We start from the raw sequence: 22,755 nt of genomic DNA on the forward strand, positions 1-22,755 counted from the left end.
GCTGCAGGTAACGTCCCTCGCTCTGGAGCTGCGGGGCCGTGGCTGACAGGGGCAGGAGGAGCGGGGTTGGCAAATCCCCCCCGTGTGGGCATCCCCGAGCGAGAGCTGGGGGCGGCCGGGGCCCAGCGCAGGGCTCCGGGCTCGGCCCAGGGCCCCCGGCACGGCCTCGGAGCGCAGCCCCCGGCCGCCGGCCCGAGCGGGCCCCGCGGCGCAGCACAGGGCCGCCCCGGGGACGGGCGCTCCTCCGGGTCCCTTCCGATGCCCTGAGGCTCCTCCAGGCCCCGCGGTCTCTGGGATCACCTCCGACGGAGCCCCCGGGCCGGGCAGGGGCTGCAGAGCCGGCGGGAGCCGAGCCCAGGCCCGCCGCAGCCCGGGGCACGGCCGGTGCCGTCGGGGATGCTCCGCGGGCACAGCCTCGGCCCCGTCCCCGCCGAGCCGGGGGGGGGACACCGCTCCGAGCCCCCCGGCAGCGGCCCCGCGGGGGCAGGCCGGGCTCCCGGCCCCTCCGTCAGGCCGGGGGGCGTTAAAAGCGTCCGCCGGGCGGCGGTCGGGGGGTCGCGGCTCCCCGCAGGGCGCTCACCTTCCATGTCCCTGGTGACGGTGCTGAAGTGCATCTTCGGCGGGCGGCTGGCGGGGCCGGCGGGCGCGCTGCGGCCACCGCGGCGCTCCTCCAGCGCTCCCTTCCCTGCTCGCTCGGCGGCGGCGGCGACTGAAATCAGAGAGGCGATACTGAAAGCATTTGCCTTGGGAGACAGAGGGCTGTTTTCGTCCATAGGGGAGACACCAATGCAGGAGCGGCAGCCGCGGCAGCCTCCCACCACGAGCCCCCCCCTCCCGCCCCTCACTCCCCTCCTTTCTAGCGCGCCATCCAGGGAGGTGCGAGCGGGACCCCCCCTCCTTCCACAAAGGGGGGAGGGGAGCTAAAAAAAAAAATAACACAACAAAAAACACACACAAACAAAAAAAAGAAAACAACCCAAAGCCTCTGCCCCCCCTCGGGAAGGGCGTTGAGGAGCAAAAAACTGCCCCGGGGCCCTGTGCGGACAGTGCCGAGCGCTGCAGCGCCCGGACCGAGCCCTGCTGGGGACAGGGGATTGGGGCGGGGGGGGGGGGGGATAAATAACCCCCCGAATTTCTTCCGCGGGGTCTCAGTTTCTCTCCCCCACAACTTCTTTCTGTGCCGTTTATTAATTTCTTTCCTCTCTTCCCTTCCCCCCAACCACCACCTCCTGCTCCTGCCCCCCCTGCCCCCCCCGTTGGCTCCTGCACGCAGGGACAGTGGCTCCCTTGGAGGCGCTTTTCCCCCGTTCAGCGGCTGGGAGGCGTCACATGGAAGCCGGGGGTGTTTGCCTGCAGAAGCGGCGGCGGCGGCGGCGAAAGCGAAGTGAAACTCCTGCCGAGACGGTGTCAAAGGGCTGGGGAGGCCCTTCCCCGCCTCCCGGGCACGGCGAGCGGCCGCCGGGAAGGGCCGGGATGTGCTGCGGGGCGGGCGGAGGGGCCGCCGGTGTCAATCACGGCGCCGGGAGCCGGCCGACGGGAAGGGAAGAGCCGAGCCGGGCCGAGCCGAGCCCGGCGTCACGCTGCGGATGTCCGGGAACGAGAAGGGGATTGCTCCCTTCCTCCGGCACGGAGCCGCCGCGGGGCTCCGGGCTGCCCCGGCCCGGCCCGGGGCTCGGTGGCCGCGGGGCTCCGCACGTCGGGGTGCGCTGCGGGAGCGGGTGCCGCCGGCAGCCCCGGCCGTGCGGGCTGGGAGCCCTGGGAACCCGAGCCCCGGGCCACCAGAGCCCCGAATCGCACGCAGGCGTTGGAGCGTTCCCTTCGCCGATAAAAACATAAATAAAATAAAATTCAAAAGCGCAGAAAACGGAAAGCAAGCGGCGGGGCACAAGGCGAGCCCTTGCGCGGCCCGGCGTGAGAGCCCGCGGTGTCGGCAGCACCTGCCTGGCTCGGGGGCCGCTGTCCCCGGTCCCCGTCGTTGTCCCGGTGAGGCGCTACTCACCGCCCGGCACCGGCCCCTCGCAGAGCCGCCGCGTCCCCCGGGCCCGTCCTCCGCATCGGCGCGGGGCCAGGCGGCACACCCGCCCCGCCGGGCCCGGCCCCGGGCCCCTGTCCCCGGCCCAGCCCCGGTGCCGGTGCCGGTGCCTCCGTCGGGCGGCCGCAGCGAAGTCCCGGGGGATCTGCCCCCGACGGGGCGGGCGGAGCCGTGGGGAGCGCCGGTGGCTACCGCCGCACCGGGGCTTGCATAACCCGAGCGGTGCGCCGAGAGCCCGAGTGAGCAAGCGGGTTATATATAGCTGCCCTGTCTGTAGCCTGCGGGGCTTGATTCTTCTGTTGAAATATTATCTTTGGATGCGGTAAAAATATTTGCAGAGAAAAATCTAGACTACCCGTACATATTTGAGCATATGTTCCTGCCGCTGAAGGCACAAGGGCAGAACGGGACGCGATCGGGGGGTTGTTTCTCCGCCGCTGCGGTTCCCGGCCGGGGCATTTTCGGTGCCGGGAGCAGGGGCACAGGGTGTCCCGGTGCGGCCCCGCGCTGCTACCTGGCTGCGAGCAGCGAAGGAGGGGAACGGATTTCGTTAGGACCCCACGAAGCAAAGCTCCCGGGGTGCGGGGGGAAACGAAGAAGCCGTGAATGCGAGCAGCAAAGAGGCCCCGGGACGTGCCCGGCCCTGGGGCAGCCTCTCCCGCGGGAGGTAAAAATACCTGGGAATTAAGAAGGGCCCCGAACCCAGCGCCCCAGCAGAGGAGGTTGCCAAGGGGTTGCTGCCCGTGCTTTGCTTGCCCAGACTTTCTCCCTTTCTCCCGGCTCTCTCCCTTTTCCCGCTCCCTGCTTCGTGGCTACAGCCGCAGCGGGAAGAGGCGCCCCGTCGGGCACAGCCCGGGTGCGGAGCCCTCGGCCTGGCCACTCGCTGGGGGCTGCACGGGACCCCCCGGGAGCACGGGACCCCTCGGGATCAGGGGGCCCTCAGGGATCAGGGGATCCTCCGGGAGCAGGGGACCTGCCGGGAACGGCCTCCAGCCGTGCCGCGGCTCCCCCCCCCCCCCCCCCCCTCCAGCCCCCTAATCGCTGCTGCCCTCTGGGACGTGCAAGCCCCCGCGGCCCCACTCCCAGCCCCAGGCCGGCCTCTCCGTTCCCCCACCAAGACTCTAAAGTCCCCGGCCACGTTTGCTGGCTGTCTCCCCAGCCCCCGGGCGCTTGTCCCGCTCCCCGGCCTCTCTGCTTCGCCGGAGCGCTGCGAAGCGAATCCAGCCTCGACGCGGGGCTGTGCCACCGCCGGACTGGCACCGCGCTGCCGCCGGCGCTGCGGCCCTCCCTGGTCCGGGGCTGAACGGATCGAGCCTGGGGGCTGTCGGAAAGGCAACGGGGAAAGGGTGGGTTGGAGGTCCTCTGAACCCCCCCACCCCCCCGACTCACACCCCGCCCGCTCAGGCTGGGGGGGGCAGCCCGGGCTTGTCCCACCGGGAGCGGCTCCGCGCTGCGGGAGAGGCGAAAAAGGGCCGGTCCTCCCCCGGCCCGGGGCACCCCTCTCCGGTGGCCCGCCATCCTCGGGCCTCGGCGGTGCAAAACCCAGCGGCGGCAGTGGGAAGGCAACGCGGCGCTCCAGTCCCCGCGGCCCCCCGACGGCAGCCCCAGCCCCGCCACGGCCCGGAGCCGAGCCCCGCCGCCTGCCCGCAGCCCCGCCGCCGGCTCCCCCCGTCGGGGCCCCGCAGCCCGCAGTGTCCCGGACCTTTCAGGCGAGCCGGGGCCGGACGCCGCGGGCAGCTCCCTTCGTCCTTCCTCGCAGGGTTTTTCCCCTCGGGCTCCTCTCCCCACTGGCCGGGGGCCCCCGCTCCGCTCCAGCCCCGGGGTCGGGCGGCGGCACTTTGGCTGGGGATGTGCCCGGCTTCCCCCGGCCGCCCGTCCCCGCGTGCCCAGCGGCCGGGCTGCGCTGCAGGTGCGGCCCCGACGGGCTCTGCCCGCTCCCGGGGCCCGGCGGGGACAGAGCCCCCGCGCTCCTCAGCGCTCAGCCCTCCGCCCGCAGCTCCCCTCCCGTCCCCCCCAGCCCTCCTTTCTGCTCGCCCCCCGGCCCCTGCCCGGCCCCGCTTGTCCCTCCCGCCCCTCACCTCTGCGCCCCGACGGGCCCCCGGCGAGCCCGGGCTGCGGGGGAGCTGGGGGGAGCTCGCACGGCCCGGCTCGGGCTTGCCGCGGCAGCCCCGGCTCCCCGCCGAGCTGCGGGGCTCGGGGAGCAGCACATAAATACCGGGGGGTGGGGGGGTGAAGGGGGTGGGGGGCCGCGGCAGCCAGCCGGGGCTGCGGCCGGGCAGGGGCAGCCCCGCACTCCGCGCACGGCCCGGAGGAGAACACCCCCGGGGCCGGGGCCGGGGCCGGGGCCGGTCCCTGCGCGTCCCCGCAGCCGGTGCGACAAACCGGGAGCCGGCACCGCGGCAACACCGCGGGGGCGCTGGGCTGGAGGGAGCCGCGGGGAATGCGGGATTCGTTGTGAGAGGGCAGAGAGGGGAGAGCCGGGGGTGTCGGTAGGTGAGGAAAGCCCGCAGCTCCCGCAGCTCCCGGGGAAAACGGGGATTTTCTGGCGTGGGGTTTGGGACCGTTATCGATGAGCACTGCTATTTCTCTCACAGCCAACATCGTTATTGTTCCGACTACGGCGACTATTAGGATTATTTTCCAACTGCTGCTTGAACTACAGGAACCGAAATTAACGAATCTATCTGACGGATCGAAAAATCAAACGTGTCGTTAACCAGCAGCCACCGAGAAAGACTGACAGAAGGGCAGAACGACAAAGTAAGAAGGAAACGAGAAAGCGATAAAGACACATAAAGATAGAAAAAGAGGGAAAGAGAGAGAAGAAGAAAAGAAATTGAAGCAATAACAGAAGAAGTAAAGAAAGGAATAAGAAAGAAAGAGAGAGAAAGAAAAGAAAGAAAGAAAGAAAGAAAGAAAGAAAGAAAGAAAGAAAGAAAGAAAGAAAGAAAGAAAGAAAGAAAGAAAGAAAGAAAGAAAGAAAGAAAGAAAGAAAGAAAGGAAGGAAAGAAAGGTAAGAAATCAAAAAAAGGAGAGAAAAAAAGAAAGCAAAAAAAGGTGACAAAGACAGAAAGAGAAAGCAAAAAGAAAGCGAGAGCGCCCACGACGCCGCGGAGACCGCTACGAGCGGACAGCACGCGAGGGGAGGCGGCGAGCCGGGCTGGTGGCCCCGCAGCCCTGCTCGCCCCGGGGCTGGCGGCCCTGCAGCCCTGCCCGTCCCCGGCGCTCTCGGGGCTGCCGCCGCCGCTCGCTGCTGCCCCCGGGGCGCCCCCAGCCCGCTCCCCTCGGGGCGCAGCGCTGGCCCTGCCCGGCCCGGCCCCGCAGGTGCGCGGCCCGGCCCCGGGCACCTGAGGCCGAGCCGGGAGCGCGTCCTGCTCCGGGCGCCGCACGGGGCTGCTGCGGGGGTCTGGGCCGGGGCCCGGGCTGGGAACGAAAGGCAGGAGGTGAGAAAATGGAGAGAAGAGAAGAGAAGAGAAGAGAAGAGAAGAGAAAGAGAAGAGAAGAGAAGAGAAGAGAAGAGAAGAGAAGAGAAGAGAAGAGAAGAGAAGAGAAGAGAAGAGAAGAGAAGAGAAGAGAAGAGAAGAGAAGAGAAGAGAAGAGAAGAGAAGAGAAGAGAAGAGAAGAGAAGAGAAGAGAAGAGAAGAGAAGAGAAGAGAAGAGAAGAGAAGAGAAGAGAAGAGAAGAGAAGAGAAGAGAAGAGAAGAGAAAGAGAAGAGAAGAGAAGAGAAGAGAAGAGAAGAGAAGAGAAGAGAAGAGAAGAGAAGAGAAGAGAAGAGAAGAGAAGAGAAGAGAAGAGAAGAGAAGAGAAGAGAAGAGAGAAGAGGAAACAGAAAAGAAAAAAAGAAGAAAAAAAGAAGAAAAAAGGAAAAAAGAAAGAAGAATAGAAAATGAAAAGAATACGAAAACGGAAAAGAAAAGAAACAGAAAAAGAGAAAAAAAGTAGAAAAAAAGGAAACAAAAAAGAAACAGAAAAAAGAAAAGAGAAACAGAGAAAAGAAGAAAAGAAAAGAAAAGAAAAGAAAAGAAAAGAAAAGAAAAGAAAAGAAAAGAAAAGAAAAGAAAAGAAAAGAAAAGAAAAGAAAAGAAAAGAAAAGAAAAGAAAAGAAAAGAAAAGAAAAGAAAAGAAAAGAAAAGAAAAGAAAAGAAAAGAAAAGAAAAGAAAAGAAAAGAAAAGAAAAGAAAAGAAAAGAAAAGAAAAGAAAAGAAAAGAAAAAAAAGAAAAGAAAAGAAAGAGAGAAAGAAAGAAAATAGGATAGAAAGAGAGGCAGACCACGAAAAGTGATTGTGAAAAAGAACAAAAACGAAAGAAAAACAAAAAAGAGAGAGAAGCCCCGAAGAAGAAGAAATTCAAGAACAAATAATTATTGTTACAACCAGCGCAGTCCTCCTGAACAGCCGCGGCTTTCTCGCAGAAAGGCAGTGATGCGCCCGGGGAAGGCAGGACTCCAGCAGCTCCACTGGCTGCCTGACCCCACGGCCGGGCACAGGGCAGCCCTCGTGGGGTCCGTGGGGCCAGGGAGTGGGGCTTGGCTCCCGCACCCCACACCCCCGCACCCCCCACTGGCTCCCGCTTGCCAGCCTTGGCTCCGCGTTATTTGCTATGGGGATTTTGGGCTGGTTTTATGGGGTCACTTGCCTGCAGATCCCAACAGAGAGATCACGCACAGTGAAATTCTCAGAAATAAAGCTGTCAGCCACCCACCGCCGGCATGCAGCCGGCGGGGTTTCTCCCCTTCTTTCTCCCTTTTTCCTTCTTTTTTCCTTATTTTTTTTTCCCTCTGACAACAGCTTGTGTTTTCCCAGAGCAACGTCTGTACCTTCCTGCAGTGCGGCTGCCCTGCATGCCCACGGGTTGGGACCACGAAGTTTGCAGGACCCTGCTCAGCCCCGGAGCTCCTGGGGTGCCTGGGGCTGGCCTGGCCGAGGGCCCTGGCATTTGGGGTTACCCCAGCTCGTCTGGCTGTGAGTGCACCGGCACTCATCCCACAGCTGTGGAGGGGGTGACAGAGTCCCCAAGGGCAAAGTGGCCCTGAGTGGAGCTGGAAAATGATCAGGGTGAGACGGGATGCGGAGAGGAAGCTGGAGCTTGGAGGGGCAGTGTTAATTAGCAGCTCAGCGCCCGCTGTTCTGTCCTGCCCCCGCTCCAGACATGGCTCCCACGAGCCCCTTTCCTTGGTGAGAGCCTGTCAGCAGCCCTGCACACTCCCAGTGCCCAGGCAGGCTCCCTTGGCAGCCCACAAGAAAAGGTATAAATGTATCCTAACGGCGATCAGAAGCTCGTAAAGAAAATAAAACAAGATGTCTGCGGAGTCGGGCGCCGCATGGTACAGGCTGCCTGTCCGGCTTTCCCCAGCTCCTGCCCCACTCTTCGCAGCCCCTCCTGTGTGCTGTTCTTAAATGCTGTTGGAAAGCTCTTGACAGGGGTGCTGCTGTGCTGTGCTCTGTGGGGGGTGAATTTGTGCCCGTCCCCTCCAGCCTGGCCCTTTCCCTGCTCGCACCCCAGCCCCGTGAGCAGGGGGAAGCTCCTGCCCGGCTGCCTGCACGCCCCGAGCACAGAACTGGGGCCGCAGCCGCGGGGAAATGAGGCGCTTTTAGTTTGAAGGAAGGATCCCCCTATCCCCCTCGCCGGTACTGAGGTGCCAAAACGGGTTCAATTGAAGCGTATTTCCTTATTGCAGTGCAAGTTTGGGGCAGAGCAGCGGGGAGCCCCTCCTGCGCTCTGCGGGGCAGGACAGTACTGCTGTGCTGCAGCCGAGGAAAAGCAGCGACTGCATCGCTCCTCTCTAGGTGCCCCCTGGGGGGGCAGAGATGTTTTCAAGCCCTCCACTTGCAAGCGAGTCACCGGAGGGAAAGGGCAGCATTTCTCCGTGACTCGGTGGTTGTTGCACCGAAGGTTTATATTCGCTCAGTCCTGAGCAGCATCCTGTGCAGACATTTATTTTGGCTAAAGCCAGCCCGGTTCGCATTTGGATGCAGTCACTGAGGCTTGACCCACGCAAAGCTCCGCGCTGGTGGAGCCGCGCTGACCACACAGGTTGGCTGCCTGTTGGTTTGCTTCCAAGCAGAAGGGCCCGGACGGAGCCATCCTGCGCGGGGCAGCGGGCAGGCAGGCACAGTCCTCGTGCACAGTGGAACTCAGCCACCACCCAGAGACACGGTGTCCCCAGAGCTCCCTGCCTGCAGCTGCCGCAGACTGTCCCGTAAGGGCTCTTTCCTTGCAAGGACTTCCCCCCTTTTCTGTTGGGATACCCGATATTCCTTGCTGTCCCACCTTGTTCCCTGTCACGGCAAAGAGCAGATCATTGTCACTTGTTCTGGAGCTCACATGTTTTCACGGGGATTTGGTGAGGCAGATGATGCTATATATTAATCACCGACATAACACAGTATTCCAGCACAAACAAATTAACACAAACAATAATCAGCAGCGCTCAGCGTCCTAACGGGAGGCTGCACAATCTACAGGGCTCCCACTGGGATAAATCTCCCCACGTTGCCGGTTATTTAATTGGACACATTGCAAACTTGACCCAAGCACCATAAGGAACGGATGCTTCAGCCAACGTCAGCTGCTTCTTCGAATCCAATCCAGCATAAAAACTGACTAACTCCATCTCAGAGATTTTTCTTCTTGCGTCAATGCTGGAGCTGTACCCTCTGGAACGCGTCCAGCTGAGAGGCACCCGGGCTCTGCGCTGTCACTGAGGGCGGCTTGCGCATGTTAACAGCACGCAGGAGAGTGCAGTCTCTGGGAGCACAAACCAGACCTGAAAATGAGCCTGAGATGCTTCCTAGAGCCCAGATCTGTCTTCATAAAGGCAGCGTGGCTTCTACCAGCTTGCTCCACTCCTTCTCCTTCTCCTTCTCCTTCTCCTTCTCCTCCTCCTCCTCCTCCTCCTTCTCCTTCTCCTTCTCCTTCTCCTTCTCCTTCTCCTTCTCCTTCTCCTTCTCCTTCTCCTTCCTCCTTCTCCTCCTCCTCCTCCGTCTCCCTTTGCCCACCCATACATGTGCCCATCCTCAGAGGATTTTGTGACCAGTGGGTCGCTCTCAGCAACATTTGCTTTTTCCTTGTCCCTCGTGGGACACCTTGCCCATTTTCGGAGCGCTGCAGTGGGGTACCTTACTGGGAGGACAGGTGAGGCAGGGGCTTCTGCCTGCTTGCTGACCCACACCATACAGCACAGCCGTCCCCAGACACAAGGCACGTGAGGATTTCAGGCCGTTGCTCTGGCTCCTGCCTCCACCACGCCACCAGCCCAGGAGGATGCAGTCCTGCTGCGGGTGCTGGGGGCAGGGTGCTCACACAGGGGGACCAGCCAGCTGGGCGCTCAGCCCTACCCGTGGGCAACACGTGGCCTCGCACGTGCCCCGTGCCCTGCATGTTCCTGCTGGCACAGTCCTGGACAGAGACCTGGCAGGCCACAGCAGGCGCCTTATGGGCAGGAAGGGGCAGGGACCTCCCCAGATGCCGGGAAGGCCCTCACAATGGGCTTTGTAATCGCTGCCCGAGCTCTGGTAAGGGCAATGGCGTGTTACTGAGCTACCTCACCGCTGTGAAGCAGAGCGGAGCTGAGCAAGGCTCAGCACTCCCAATCCTGCCTCAGCCGTGGCTCAAACAAGTTTGGTGTGGGGTGCCTAGGTCACTCGGCACTAATTTAAAGCCTTTTGCTAGCTGCATCTTGATGTGCTCAATGTAAGCAACAACAAAGATGTTTACTTACCTTGAGAAGTCTGTTTGGCATTGAAAGAGATCCAGGATAATTTTGGCCTAGGCTTCTGTATAATTTATTTATTGTATTTTTAGGTTTTGTTGTATAAAATAACCCTGCACCATTTCTAGCTCTTCTCCAATGACGTCTTAGTTAAATCTTGTTCTTCCTACTCATTAACTTGACTTTCCACTTTATAGTTGAAATGGCAGCCTGGAACCGGTCAGGAATCGCTGTTCCCATGGATTTTTGTGTTTCTTGTGATTCTTTCAAATAATGCTTGTAATGGAAAAGGGTGATTGAATCCAACTTGTTCTCAACCAGGGGGCTGCTGCGTGAGGAACATCCTCCTGCTTGTCCTGGACAGGTTATGGACATGAAGATGCACAGTCAGGCTTCCCAAAGGTGAGAAAGAAAACAGCCGTTTCCTTCCTCTCAGTTTTTGCAGGAGAAAACCTGGCCCTGGTGAAGCCAGCAGCAAGATCCCCATCACCCGAGAAAGGAACGTGTAGGGGAACCTGTAACCCGTGGGGCCCGAGCTGTGCGGCTGCCGGCTCTGCGGTGAGGGCTCTGCGCCTCTGCCACCCACCGCGCTGCGCTCTGCGGGCGCTTCCCAGGGCCACGGTCTGGGGATCGCCACCAGCCCTGCAAAAAGTGCAAACCGAGTGGCACTGAGGGGTGGCTCGGCTTCAGGAACTGCCGATGCAGTGGCTGATCTTTTCCTTGCCAGCACAACTCGGCTCAGTCCTTCCTCTGCGGAATTTGCACAAGGACAGATTAAAGAAAGCCAATTTCCTTTCTCATCAAATCAATTCCTTCTGGGGCAAACAAAGCCACGAGCGCAGCGCTCTTGTCCTCCCGTGATCTTGTGGTTTGCTCTGGCTGGAAGAGGCAGCTTTGGAAAACCCGAGCCCGTTTCCTGCTCTGCGTGCTGCAGTGTATATCCTCGCCTCAGCCCTGGAAACGCTTTGATGGATATTATTAGGCCCGGAAAGCATTTGGAGCTCCTTTCTTCCGTACGAGCCGACCAAACTGCTACGGGATGAAAGAGGGGCAAATTGGAAGGGTCTGTGGATGCTGTGGGCAGGCAGCCTCACGCAGGAGCCCACGTTGTGCTGCTGCCTGCGATGGGGACCAGGGCTGGGTCACTGCTGGGCCCCAGGGAAGGGAGGACTGCATTCCCACCCACCTGCCAAGAGGCAGAGCTGTGGTGGGGATGGCAGCTGCCAAAAGCCCTGTTCTGCTGTTGGCGGAGCTGCTGGCTGGAGTCCGGGTGCTTTGAAATTGGGACGGAGTCAAACCCTGCCACCCCCTGGTTTCCACCCCAGCACTGTTACAGCACCGTGCCCCCCACAACTGGTTTTACTCAGCAACTTTGAGGCACGCTTGTGCTAGCTGCGGGCACGGGAAGGGACTCACCAGGCTAAGGCAGTGTTGCAGAGGGGAAGGCTGTGCTGGTTTGCCCTCAGGCTGTCTGCCCCTTGATTTTGTTGTCCTCCAAGACAGCTCCTGCCTTTCTGTTGCCCACCAGCAGGATGGGCTGTGCTTGGTGCTGCTGGGCAGGTGGAGCAGGTGAGGCTGGAGAGGGGCAGCATGCACCAACTCGATGCCAGCACAGCCCAACCCCTGCTGCCTGCATCCAGCCCCAGGCAACGGACTGTGACCCCTTCTTAAATAAATATTCCAGGTCCAGCGAGTCCCATCCCTCCCCAGCCTGTCCTCATCAGGTCCCAGGAGTGAGGAGAACCAGTCTTCAGCCCCTCTCACAGAAGCCATTGCCCACCCTGAGGCCCCGTTCACACTCAGCCCTGCAGCCGTTGGGAGCAGGAGCCTCTCGCCACTTTGAATGGAAAAGTGGCTAAAAGCAAAGCCAAGCAAAACCTTTCTGCAGCTTTGCTTTGTGCGGAGCTGGAGCTCTGATCAGTGCCTTGCCACTAACACAGTCAAGAAATGACAGTGCGGAAATCTTGGGGAGCGAACAGCACTTGCGGTTATTGGTGAAATCCCATATTAGTAGAAAGGTCTGGTAAGTGGAAGCAGGAGTCGCTCTGACTACAGCATCTGTTGGATGTGGAGAGTGGTTATGGCTCTCTCCAAATACAATGCACATGTACTGGGGAAAATGACTGCTACAATAACAGGAATAAATCTTAATAGAGACTTGGGTGATAACAGACACCATAGGGGAGTCATCGAAATGAAAAACATATGGCAGCGTCTCTGCCAGACCTGAATGGAAACCCCTTGGAAGGACCAGCAGACCTTATACCTGGAAAGGAGAAAAGTGCAGGGGAGACCGACAGGGGAACAAGATGAATCCCGTCATCATGCCCTGATGCGAAACTACAGCAATGGGGTTTGGTGTCAGTCCTGCTGCCTGCTGCCCTCGTCCACAAGTCTGGGTCCAAACGCAGCCCAGTTCACACTTACCCACTTCTTGGAGCTCACAGGGGCCATTTCTGACTGCTTTCAAACAAGACCTCAGCCTGAATTGTTTGTCAGCACGAGGTCCCATTTTCTCTGCCTTTCAGCAGCAAGCTGGGGCAAGGCTGGCAGAGGAGGAATCGCGGAGGAGCAAACTCAGGGCCTAGGGAAGTTCAGGCACAGCCCTGGGCTGCAAGGGCAGGATGGATTTGTTTTCCTGCAGTTATAGGAGCTACAAACTGAGCCCAGACTTCATGGTATGGCAAAGAACAAGCAGACGGGAAGCTTGGCTGGAACTGACAGTTTTTTGGCAGGAAGCAGTGAGAGACAGGACAGAGCGACGTTAAATGAAATCGCACCTTCTCCCGAGCGCTGGGAAATGTCTTCAGCAGAGGAGAAACCACAGATCAGCCAGAGCGTAGAAACCCAGCTTCACTTTGCTCTCCCCGAGAGCAACCTGGCGAGTAACGATGGATAAACATGTGTGCCGCGGAAACAGAGGCAGATTAGCACAGGATGAGGGCATCGTTTTTCCCCTGGGTTTGCAGGAAGGAGCAGGAGGTGTGAAGGGCACCCCCAGGGTCCCTGGGAAGGTCAAGCCTCTGCCAGCCAGACCCCGGACTTGGGGCGAGGAGCAGGACATGCTGCTTGGTTACCTGGGGTTTTCCCACCACCACAGCGACCAGCTGGAGCTCCTTGATCAGTTCAAAGGCTGGTCCCGCACCAAAGCCCGTCTGTGCCGACCCCTGTGGCCACACGATGCTGGGGCAGGGCTCAGGGGCAGGGGTGGGTCTCGGGCGGGGACTGTCACCTCCTCGTTCCCTCTCAGAGGTGAATGTGCAGCCTCCAATCATCCCATCCAGCCCAAACTTGACAACTGGGGATTAAATGGTGGAAAATTCAAAACACGGCTGAGGAAGGGTTTTATCCTAGTCAAGACACACGGCTTGCTAGCATTAGACAACCAGGGGCACCAGCAGTAAATAGAGAGCTTGTAACGGTAATGGAAACAAGGCTGGAGGGAGGGAGGATCACGGAGCAGACCCTAAGTGCTTAATGCCTCTAGGATGTCAGGGGCTTTGCCCCTTGTTGTCATTATTTTAGTTGCATCCTAAGTTTGCAGCCTCTGGTTGGAGCAGATGTCTGAGGACAGCATCCAGGGGATGGAACGAGTCTGGTGCTTGCCACAGCCCAGACTGCACTGATGTCAGAGTTGGGCACGGTGTTGGATGCACCAGTCATCCACCTTGATCCAGTCCAGGTTTAATAACCCAGGCTGAAGTCTTGTTTGCTTACAGTCAAAAATCATCCCTGTGATCAGCAAGGAGGAGCCTGGACCTTTGGGCTGGTCTATTCCACCAGGAGAAGGACAGATCCCATCCCAGCTTGGGACTCATTCCTGCCCATGGCTGGGACAGTTGCTGGGACAAGCCTGGTGGGGTGCAGATGCCTGGTGTTGGCTCGACGTAACGTGCAGCAGGCAAAAGGACTGGAGATCAAACAGCATCTTTACAACAGCCCGGACCAGAAGGTTTGCTTTATCTTATGTTTAGTCACAATAAACAAGCCAATAAAACAGTAGTAAGTGGTCACCAAAAATTATTTCAGAGTCAATAAAACAGAGAGAGAGCTTAACAAGGAAGAATGAATTGTTAACACTCCTCCTCTTCCCTGTCACATAAAACGGGAAGGGTTTTACAGGCGATGAGCAAATGCAAAGCTTCCCTGCTCTTGTGGCACAGGCAAGACCATCTCTGAAAACCCCAAAACCCCATCAGCAGCAGAGCCCCAGCTCCCGTTGCTGCTGGCTGGGGACCCTCCCTGAGGCTGTGACCCCCGGCTGCAGGATGCGGCCCGTGCCCGCGTTTCCCCTTGGCTGGGGCCCGGGGAGCGCTGCAGTGCCGCTGCCTTTCCCCGCACAGCCGCAGCGCCGTCGGGAGCCAGACAGCAAAACCGCGGGCGCTGAGCTGCGCTCTCGTGCTGAGCAAACAAGCCTTCCGAAGGGTTTAGAGGACCACCTTCACGCGCAGAGTGACCCCCCGTGTTTAAACCAAACAATCTTGACCTCTCTATGAGTTTTAACCACATAAAAGCTCACCTTTTGGACTCTCCATTAGGTTTTATGATGTGCTTCCATATTTAAATGGACATGACTCACACCAGGGTTTCTGCCGTGCCTGTGAAAGAAAGAAAAGATGAATGCCAGATGTTACGTATGACTTACTTCAGGGGGAAAAAAAAGGAAAGAAAAGTAAATTAAATGTTGGGCTGGGCTTTCACAGCTCTCCCCACTCAGGTGAGCATCAGGCTGCTATTTCCATTTGCTTTAAAAATGTCAAAATGTCAGAGTGAACAACCTGTTTGCTTCAATTACCCACCTCCATCCCCATGGCCATGGTGCTTTTGAGGGGAGGAGACAGAAAACCAAGGCTGTGGTGCTGGTTCCACTCCTGGAAAGCACAGCCAGCCTGGGAACCTGAGGTGGGTGCCCAGGACACCGCAGCTGGCCCGGGGCAGCACAAGCCCCTGGGGCTCCTGGAGGAGGCAGAGCCCCGGGCTCCCCTGGGCTGCGGGGGTATTTTCCAGCTGTGGTTTGTGGCTTCCCCAAATGCCAGGAAATTACTGATTTATTATTTTTTTTAACTCAAAATTACAATACAAAGACACCCTTCTCAGGGTATTTCTGTTCGCAATGTCAGTGCCACAGCCCCGGTGGGGACGCACAGCCCAGCGGCACTGCTCATTATTGGCACGGCCAGGTCTCACTGGGCTCTGCGACACGAACCGGGCCAGGCCCAGGTAGAACCAGGATGGCCCAGTGCCTTTACTGGGGCAACTGAGCTCCTGGCTCCCTGGGAGCACCCCCCCCCCCCGCTCACCCTCCTCACCGGGGGGCTTCGGTCGTCTGTCAAAAGGCTGCTGGGCAAGGCTGGCGCTGTCAGCACCTCCCTATTTATTTGTGGAGAGGAAGGGAGCGGAGGGCAGCTCCACTTTGGGGTGACGCGGTCCCTCACCCGGAAAACCTCGGGGAGGGCAGCGGGATGGCCGTGTGATGGAGGAGCTGCATGGGCAGGGGCTGAGCAGGCTGGGGAGGCACGGGCATTTCCCAGCGGTGGGCAGGGAATGGCACCCAGACGGTGGTGAGGGAGAGGGGGGCGTTTGCTACCGGGGCCTCACTTTAGGGCTGGATCCAAAACCTGGAGCCTTCTCTTGGCTTAATGAACTTTGTGCCAAGGACAACTTCAAGGTGTCTCTGCGGCAGACCTGGGCCAGCGAGGGCTGTCCCCATCTCTGAATTTTTTCCCAGTGAGGTTGGACTGCTTAACCCAGAGCACGATGTGGGACAGACAGACCTGTTGGGGTAAGGCACTCGGTGCAGCCTTGCAGCTTGTTTTACGTGCCATGAATCTGGAGCACCAAGAGGCTTTGCAAAGGTGTCTCAGAGTCCCCCAGGGGAAAGAGTGAAGCTGGAGTTCAGGTGCTGCCCCCACCACCGGCACAGCACCAGGCAGGACCCAGCACTGGGAGGATGACCCCAGAGCCCCAGGTCAGTATAACGTCGCCTTCACGAAGCTCTGCCCAGCTTGCAGAAACGCTCGCTCCCTCCCTGTCTCTCCAGCGCTTCCCAGCCATGCCACCCGCCCAAGGTGCACGGCGTGAACACACCGTGTGTCAGCCTGCACTCGTGCACACATCACCGGGCTGAACTGGGGCTCTTCTGCCACGCTCACAAAACCCAAATTGCTAGTTTTTGTCTAAAGCTTTAGTATTTTCCAGCAGTGGTAAGAAGCAGGCTCGGTTACTTGAAAACAACCCCTTTGTTTTACCGAGAGACTGTGACTCCACTGGTGCCTTTTCTTTGCCTAGAAGCCATAAAGGTCTCATTGTGTGAATGTGAATCTTAGCTAAACAATCCCCTTTCGGGGGCAGCGAAGGCTTCTGAGAAGCCAGATTTCATTTCTACACGCGGTAGCAGGGATGGAGGGGGGTGAGGAGTAGGGGGGTTGTTCGGGGCTGTTTTTCAGGCTCCAGGCTTGTGCCAGACCCTCCAGTCGCAGGGCGCTTTGCCAGCCAGGGAACCTGGCGGGCAGAGACCAAGGTGGCCACCTCCCATGTGTGCTGTTGTATGCCGCAGAGGCAGTGCCTTCCCTGAGGGACCCAGCCCGCACATACCACCTCCCCTCCCCGCAAGCCTGGTGGAGGGGATTTCGGCTGTGCATAGCAAGGAACACGGCACTGGGTGCTGCGGCGACACCCCTCGTGGCAGCCCGCCCACCCCCAGCTGTGAGCCTTTTCCCTAGTCTGGCCTGGCCATCCATCCATTTCATTTGACTCTCTCATTTCTGCACTGGGCACAGCCAAGGGTCAGTGACCCGCGGTGGGCACGTGTGGGGACACACAGGTGCTGCCCCATGGCCCATCTGCTCCCAGTGCATCAGCCTCCCCCCGCCACGTCCTTCCTCCAGCAGTAACATTTGCTGTATTCCTCCCTCGGCTCTGACTTGCATCAGCGTTTTCCAGGCATTTCCCTGAGTCAGCCCCCACGTGGCCCTCCCCAGCCCCGAGGTGTCACACCACTGGGCGGGCTCCGCCAGCACCCGCTCTTGCCTCGAGCGAGCCAGGTGAGCGGCGTGGGCTCGAGGGTGCCCGGCCGTGCCGGCAGCTTGGCTTCCCACGAGAAAACCTCTGCCTGGTTCTGCGAGTAAAAGGAAGAAGAGGCAACTCCACTGCTCGCTCGTTGCTTTTCCCTCCTGGCAGTCCAGGTGCTGCCCCCCACTCCTTTCTAGCAGCATCGTTTCTTGCCCCATGGGGAGAGCAGGAGGGAGTCAGCACCAAGCCCTGCATAACCAGCTCAAAGCCCTCGGCAAACTCCAGGTCTGGTCCCAGACCGAATGACAGAGGATCCAACCTTTAGGTGCTATCTGCCCCACCAGCTCCTTGGGAAGGACAGCATGACCCATGCACCTACAGCACTGTGAGGCTGTGGTGCCAAGGGGTGGACATCTCTGCAGCGAGCATCTGCAGGGCAGAACCCAGCGCAGGCGAGAGAGGTAGGCATCGTGCCTCGCCCCCACCATGAACCAGCTCGGCTGCATTTTGTGTTGTTTAAGGAAGGGTCACCCTTAAACCAGCAGAGCCAAGCAAGCATGAAATCCCCAGGCTTGTGCTGTGCGTTGGTCCTTCCCTGTGCTGGGTGCCGTACACAGGGAGCACGAAGCACGGCTTTGCCCACGCTGAGGTCACCAGATCCTGCCCATCGCGTCTTTCCCAGCACAGCTCTGTAACAGCCCCAAAACACAACCAGCTATTCGTGCTCAGCCCTTGTCGGGAGGCTCCTCTGGGGAGGACCCGATGCTCCACGTGGCCGCTCCTCCCCGCAGCTGGCCGGGGACCGGCACATCGACATGAAAGGGGTCCTGCTGCTCCCAACCGGGGAGGGCTCTCCTGCTGCAGACAGATGAGGCTGAAACTCCACACTAAGCATGTGTAAGGACATTAAGCTGTTGGAACTAAAGGATAATTTGAAAAGTATTTTTCTTAATACTGGCATTAGGTTTCCCTAGCTTGCAGTTGGTAAAGAGAAAAAGAATGTCCTTACTAAGGGAAAGCGGGTGAAAGCTGAACCGGCGAGGAATTAAGGGGTGGTGGGTGCTCGGAGCCAGGTCCCCTTGGTTGCTCAGGGCTCTGACCACGCGTGGGGCGAGAGGGAGGCTGTTCCCAGCCCAGGCCCTGCTGAAATGCCCTGGGGGCCACTGCTTTTTTCTCACTGGCAAACTGCAGCACAGCCACACATGAGCATCCACACCATGTCCTGCCCACACTGAGCACAGGGCTCGATGCCTGTCACAGCCCTGGAAACGCTCAGGTTAGGCAAAAGCTCTGTTTGCCAGCAGTGATGGGCTGGAAGGTTTTTCATCTCCACATCCCACAGAAAGACCCCTTAGGTACCGGCTGAGCACTGCGACGTCCTTATACAGCTGCTGAGTGAGCTGGGCATGAACAGAGAGCACAAAGCGCTCTGCAGCTTCTGGTTCCCTTCATATTTTGAGGCCTCTCTCCTTAGCTGGGGCAAATCAGTGCCGATTCAGTGCGATATGTCCGTTCTCAGCACCGTCCCGCCCCTGGACCCCGTGGGGATGGCAGCGCAGCCTCTCCCCTGCCTCTCTGCTTTCCCACCTCTGTCCCATCAAAAGCCCCGTGGCCGCAGGCTCTGCGCTTGCCTCTGCTTCCGCTTGATGCCTCTGCCACCATGGGCCAGGGTGGGATGCGGGGCCCGACGCTGCGCCCGTGCTCCTGAGTGCAGGAAGCTGATAAGTCGGTGGCTCGGGGAGCACGGTGAGGCGCTGCGCCGCCCGCGGGGCATCAGAGGAGCCCACGGCCCTCATAGAGGAATTCCTGTGCCCTTGCAAAATGCCCGTGTGAACGGAGGCAGGAAAATTAGCTGCAATATGGCTTTTTGTGATCGCAGAGAAATTGCGAAAGGAAGGAAAATAAAAAAAGGTTCCGTTTTCCTCTCGCTCCCCTTCCCCGCAATGCTGGAAAGGCTCAGGAAGTGCCCGGCCATCAGGAACAATGTGAAAAAAAGCCAGCACCGCTTTCCCTGGTGAACCTGGCGGGGTCCCAAGCAAGGTCTGTAACACCCGGCGGGAGCAGGGCTCCCTGTGCCCCTTGCAGGCGAACGAGGGCTGGGCTTCCCCCAGCTTTTTCATCCTCTTCCGCTGCCAAACCCTGCTGCCGTGCCCCCAGTGCGATGAGCTTGGGGAAAGGGTGGGGAGGCCAGCAGGGAGGTCTCACCCTGCCTCTTTTACCACCCGTCTCCCCCAAAAATGCCTTTTGACTGAGCATTGGGGCTGCCCCAAAGCTGCCTCAACCTGAGACATGCCCTCACAGACACCATGGCTGTGACAGTGGGGGAGGAGGAAGGGTAGGGTCCGATTCCCAGGGTCACATCCGGTGCATCGCTCACTCCGGGGTGAGGATTGCTCTGTGGACAGGACAGGTCCCCATGTCCCCACTTTGGGTCAAGGCTGCCAGCCGGTGCATTGCCACGAGCCTGCCCCATGGCCTGGCATCCTCCAGGGCCTCGCACATCCCCTGTGCTTGCGCTCAAATGCTGTGCTTCCCCAAATAGATGCTTTTCTGGGAATGTCCCATGGCCCCACAGAAGCTCGGCTGGTTGGCATCGGATGACCAAAGCTGTTGCGTGCTCCCATTGTTCCCCAAGGTGGTTATTAATAGAGCACCATAATAATAGGGGATATTTATAAAAGACCTCCGTGCCTGGGAATCCAGAGCAATCTGCAAACCTAGGCAGGTCCCTCTGCCAGCCACGAGCGGCTCTGGCTATTGCCACAAAGGGAAAACGAACCCTGTACCTCATTGAATGGTATGGGAAATGCGCGGGCTGGAGGGGCCACTGCAAAGGGCCAGTACAAGACGTGAGCACTGGCACCGTGCTCCCATGAGGGCACAGGGCAGGGACAACCCCATCCTGGCCACTTCCCTGCCAACAGAGTGAAAAAGGGCTGGGGAAGTCATAAATGCTCTTCCCCAGGTTGGGAAGAGCATTCCCACTTTGGCTTAGCTTTACAGATGGTAGAAATAAAACAAGGCGCAGAACTCAGAGCGGTGCCAGCCCTGCTGCGCTCCATGGGCCAGGGCTGGGATCGGTGCCTGGGAGCTGCCGTGCAGGTGAGCGGGTGCCAGCTGTGGCAGGACGGCACGGGACGGAAAGGCGCAGAGCATGGCTGTTGCCCTGTACCACCAGCATCACAAAACCCAAACAAATTCAGTCCTCCCCCCAGCCTTGCTTGAGGAATTAGAGAAATGAGGCCATTTATGTCTTCACACGGGCGACTGAGCCTGGCAATGACCTTTGGTCACTACGGAGCGGGGCTGGATTTGAAATGTGAACTAGAGAGCAGGAGGTGAAAACCTCCGTATCCCATTACAAATCCCCAGGGATGCCCAGGGCTTGTCAAGTCACAGTGCTTTGCTGCTTATTTATTACTATTTGTCTACCATCGTAGCCATCGCCAGGGCTCGCGTTACTGCTCGGGCAGTGGCCAGCTGCTCAGCAGCCTCGGGGGCCGGCGCTGCTCCCGTGAGGCTGGAGGCCGGGAGCCCAGGGCTGGGGTGGCCGCAGTGCCGCTCCTTGCTGGTCCTGCCCCGGCAGCAGGCAGGAGCACCGCAGCGGGTGGCACGGTCCCCAGGCTGGTGACAGCAGGGAGCGCTGCCTCTGGGATGTGCTGGATGGGGCGGGCAGATGAGCTGCAGCGGGAAATGGATTCACACATAGGGTAATGAAGCACACAGCCCTGCACAATAAGGATTGAGATAGCACACTGAGCTATGTTATGGTGAAATTAATTAACATATTGATATGCAAAATTATACACTGGCACATTCACAAGCAGATAACACCTCTCAGTACTGGCACTAGTTGCCATGCTGGTCCCCGTGCCAGCATCAGCTCCTGGTGTGGGGTCAGACTCTTTTGCAGAAGGGGGCCAAAGCAAGCCCCGGGGCAGCCCGGGGCAGGAGCCCCGGAGCAGCTTTGCTGGATCTACCCTCCGGACACAGGGGCAGGTTCCCATAACCGAACAATGGGGTTTGCAAGAAGATGTTTTATACAAGAAGTTTTAGCACCCCTGTGTGGCATCACTCTGCTATGTGTGAGCCGAGCAGCGCACAGAAAATCTGCCTGAAGCTTCATGGACTCGGCAGCAGCCTGAGTGTGCTGATGGAAACGTGAGTCTGCCGGGAGGCCGAGCCCTAGCGACTTCCCCGTTAACAGCTCAGCCTCCAGGGAAAGCTGCAAACCCTCCTCACGGTGGGGATGGTCACTGCGGGGCTCTCTGAGGCACAGTTTCCTTCCGAGGCAGGAAGGTCTTTTGGAACAGCAGAGAAAAGTGTGCAGAGAGCTGGTAGTGATAAACTCATGTAGATGGATGTGTCTGGCTGTGACATTACATGCTTCACAGCAGAAGTGATGATAATTAAATTGCTTACAGTGTGGGACAGCTGACAGGTTACTGAAGCTGCTGAAAGTCAGCAGAGCTGCATTGATTTCCACGCAGACTCAGGGGCTCTGCTTGTTACACCTGCTGGGTTACTTCCTACAGGGCTGCAGTGATTCAGGAGGAGGAGTCCTATTTTCAGAGGGGAGAAAGCACTTCAGCGCCTGTCCCAGAGTATCCACAGGTTTGCCATCTGGAGGTATTCAGACTCTGGTTGGTGATGGTGAGAGACAACAAAGCCCAGCAAAGATGAGTAAATCAGAGCAATGCTGGTCCTGGCCTCCTAACAGGGCTTATTAATTTCCCTCAGCACTCTCTGCACTACCCAGGGACCCTTACACACTTGTGAAGACGTGATGCAGGCTGCCAAATTGCTTGGACTCTCTTGACAACGCTACCCTAAGTCCCACCAACTCTCAGGGGAATTTATGCTCTTACATCAATGACTCTGGGAGTGCCAGCCCAAAAGCGTGCACTTCTTAAGGGGCCCTGGAGGTGCTTTCCCCCAGGGCAGGCAGCAGCACGTAAGGCAGCTCGAGCAGCAAAGCTGCTGGAGGTAACTGTTTAACCTGCTGTGTTGACCCGTGTCAGGTCCCATGCCTCTTCTCAGCCCTTCACTTCTGGGAAGCTCCTTTCCCCCATGGGGCTGCCCTGCTTGGTGCTGCAGCCCATCTTCACAGCAGCATCATTACTTCTGCACGGTGCCTCGCGTCCCTGCCACTGGCACAAGGATCCCAGGGGCAAGGGGCACAGCACAAGCACCTGCTGCTTAGGGGATCAAAACCACTCGGAGGGTAGGTCAAGAATAAAACCTAAAAAAGAGAAATGTGGGACTGTGAGAAAGTGCAACGCAGGCCTAGTGCTGGATAATGGAAATTCCCAGGATTGAGGCTTGCTGGTGGCTCTTCACGCATGAAGTTAAGCTTTATTAATCCAATAAAGTGAATTGTCCAGTGCAACCTTTACAGTAGAGCAGCCGACGTATTGAACAGGATTAACTTTGGGCTCAGAGCAAGTAAACACAATCTTTGTATCCGAAGCTGAAGCATTCTGCCTCATTGCATTATTGGAGCCTGATTTATTTTCCATTTTCTTTCTTTAGCAGAGGCATATAGTGGTCAACCTGAAATTACAACCTGATTCAACATGCAACAGAAACTTTAAGGTTTCACTGAAACACAAGGTAGTCAAGCGTAAATAATGATTGTACTGTTTATGATCCTAAAACTTAGACTGGCTTCTAGTTAAAATTACATATCTGTTCCGTGTGTTTGTTTTTGTTACTTGTGTTAGGAGTAGTCCAAAATGCCTAGGACTACATAACAGCTTTGGGAATATCACATTTTCAGCCCAGTGGCTGGGTTGTGCAGTAGTGATTTTAGGCTTCTTGAAAACATGGACAGAGAATACATTGGCTAAGCAGGAGAAAAAACTAAATGTAAAATCTCCATAAAACAATCAATGTGTGCAGTCATTGCAAAATAATCTGCCGAACCTGTTCTTCTGTCAGTGTTCCTGTGCTGAGAGCACTTTTCATTTCAATGCCGGGTTTTAGGGATTTCCACCTTAC

At 58.3% G+C, this 22,755-nt stretch overlaps 1 protein-coding gene across 11 annotated transcripts in view; it reads right to left on the bottom strand.

The window, feature by feature from the left end:
- TBX1 (T-box transcription factor 1) overlaps nt 1-22,755 on the bottom strand; it is a 183,297-nt gene that overhangs the window by 32,100 nt on the left and 128,442 nt on the right. For 4 of the 11 annotated variants that reach the window (XM_066979133.1, XM_066979132.1, XM_066979130.1 and 1 more), the window contains 2 exons: nt 14,264-14,342; nt 581-709 (listed from right to left, as the gene is read on the bottom strand). In XM_066979133.1, the coding sequence (XP_066835234.1) occupies nt 581-709; nt 14,264-14,279 (145 nt within the window). In that variant the 5' untranslated portion in view covers nt 14,280-14,342. Of the gene's footprint in view, nt 1-580; nt 1,862-1,941; nt 2,899-4,110; nt 4,211-14,263; nt 14,343-22,755 lie in introns of those variants that run through there. The other 7 variants (XM_066979140.1, XM_066979137.1, XM_066979138.1 and 4 more) reach the window with 6 other exon arrangements.

Source organism: Anser cygnoides, chromosome 17 (genome assembly GCF_040182565.1).
Source record: "Anser cygnoides isolate HZ-2024a breed goose chromosome 17, Taihu_goose_T2T_genome, whole genome shotgun sequence".
Classification (NCBI taxonomy): domain Eukaryota; kingdom Metazoa; phylum Chordata; class Aves; order Anseriformes; family Anatidae; genus Anser; species Anser cygnoides.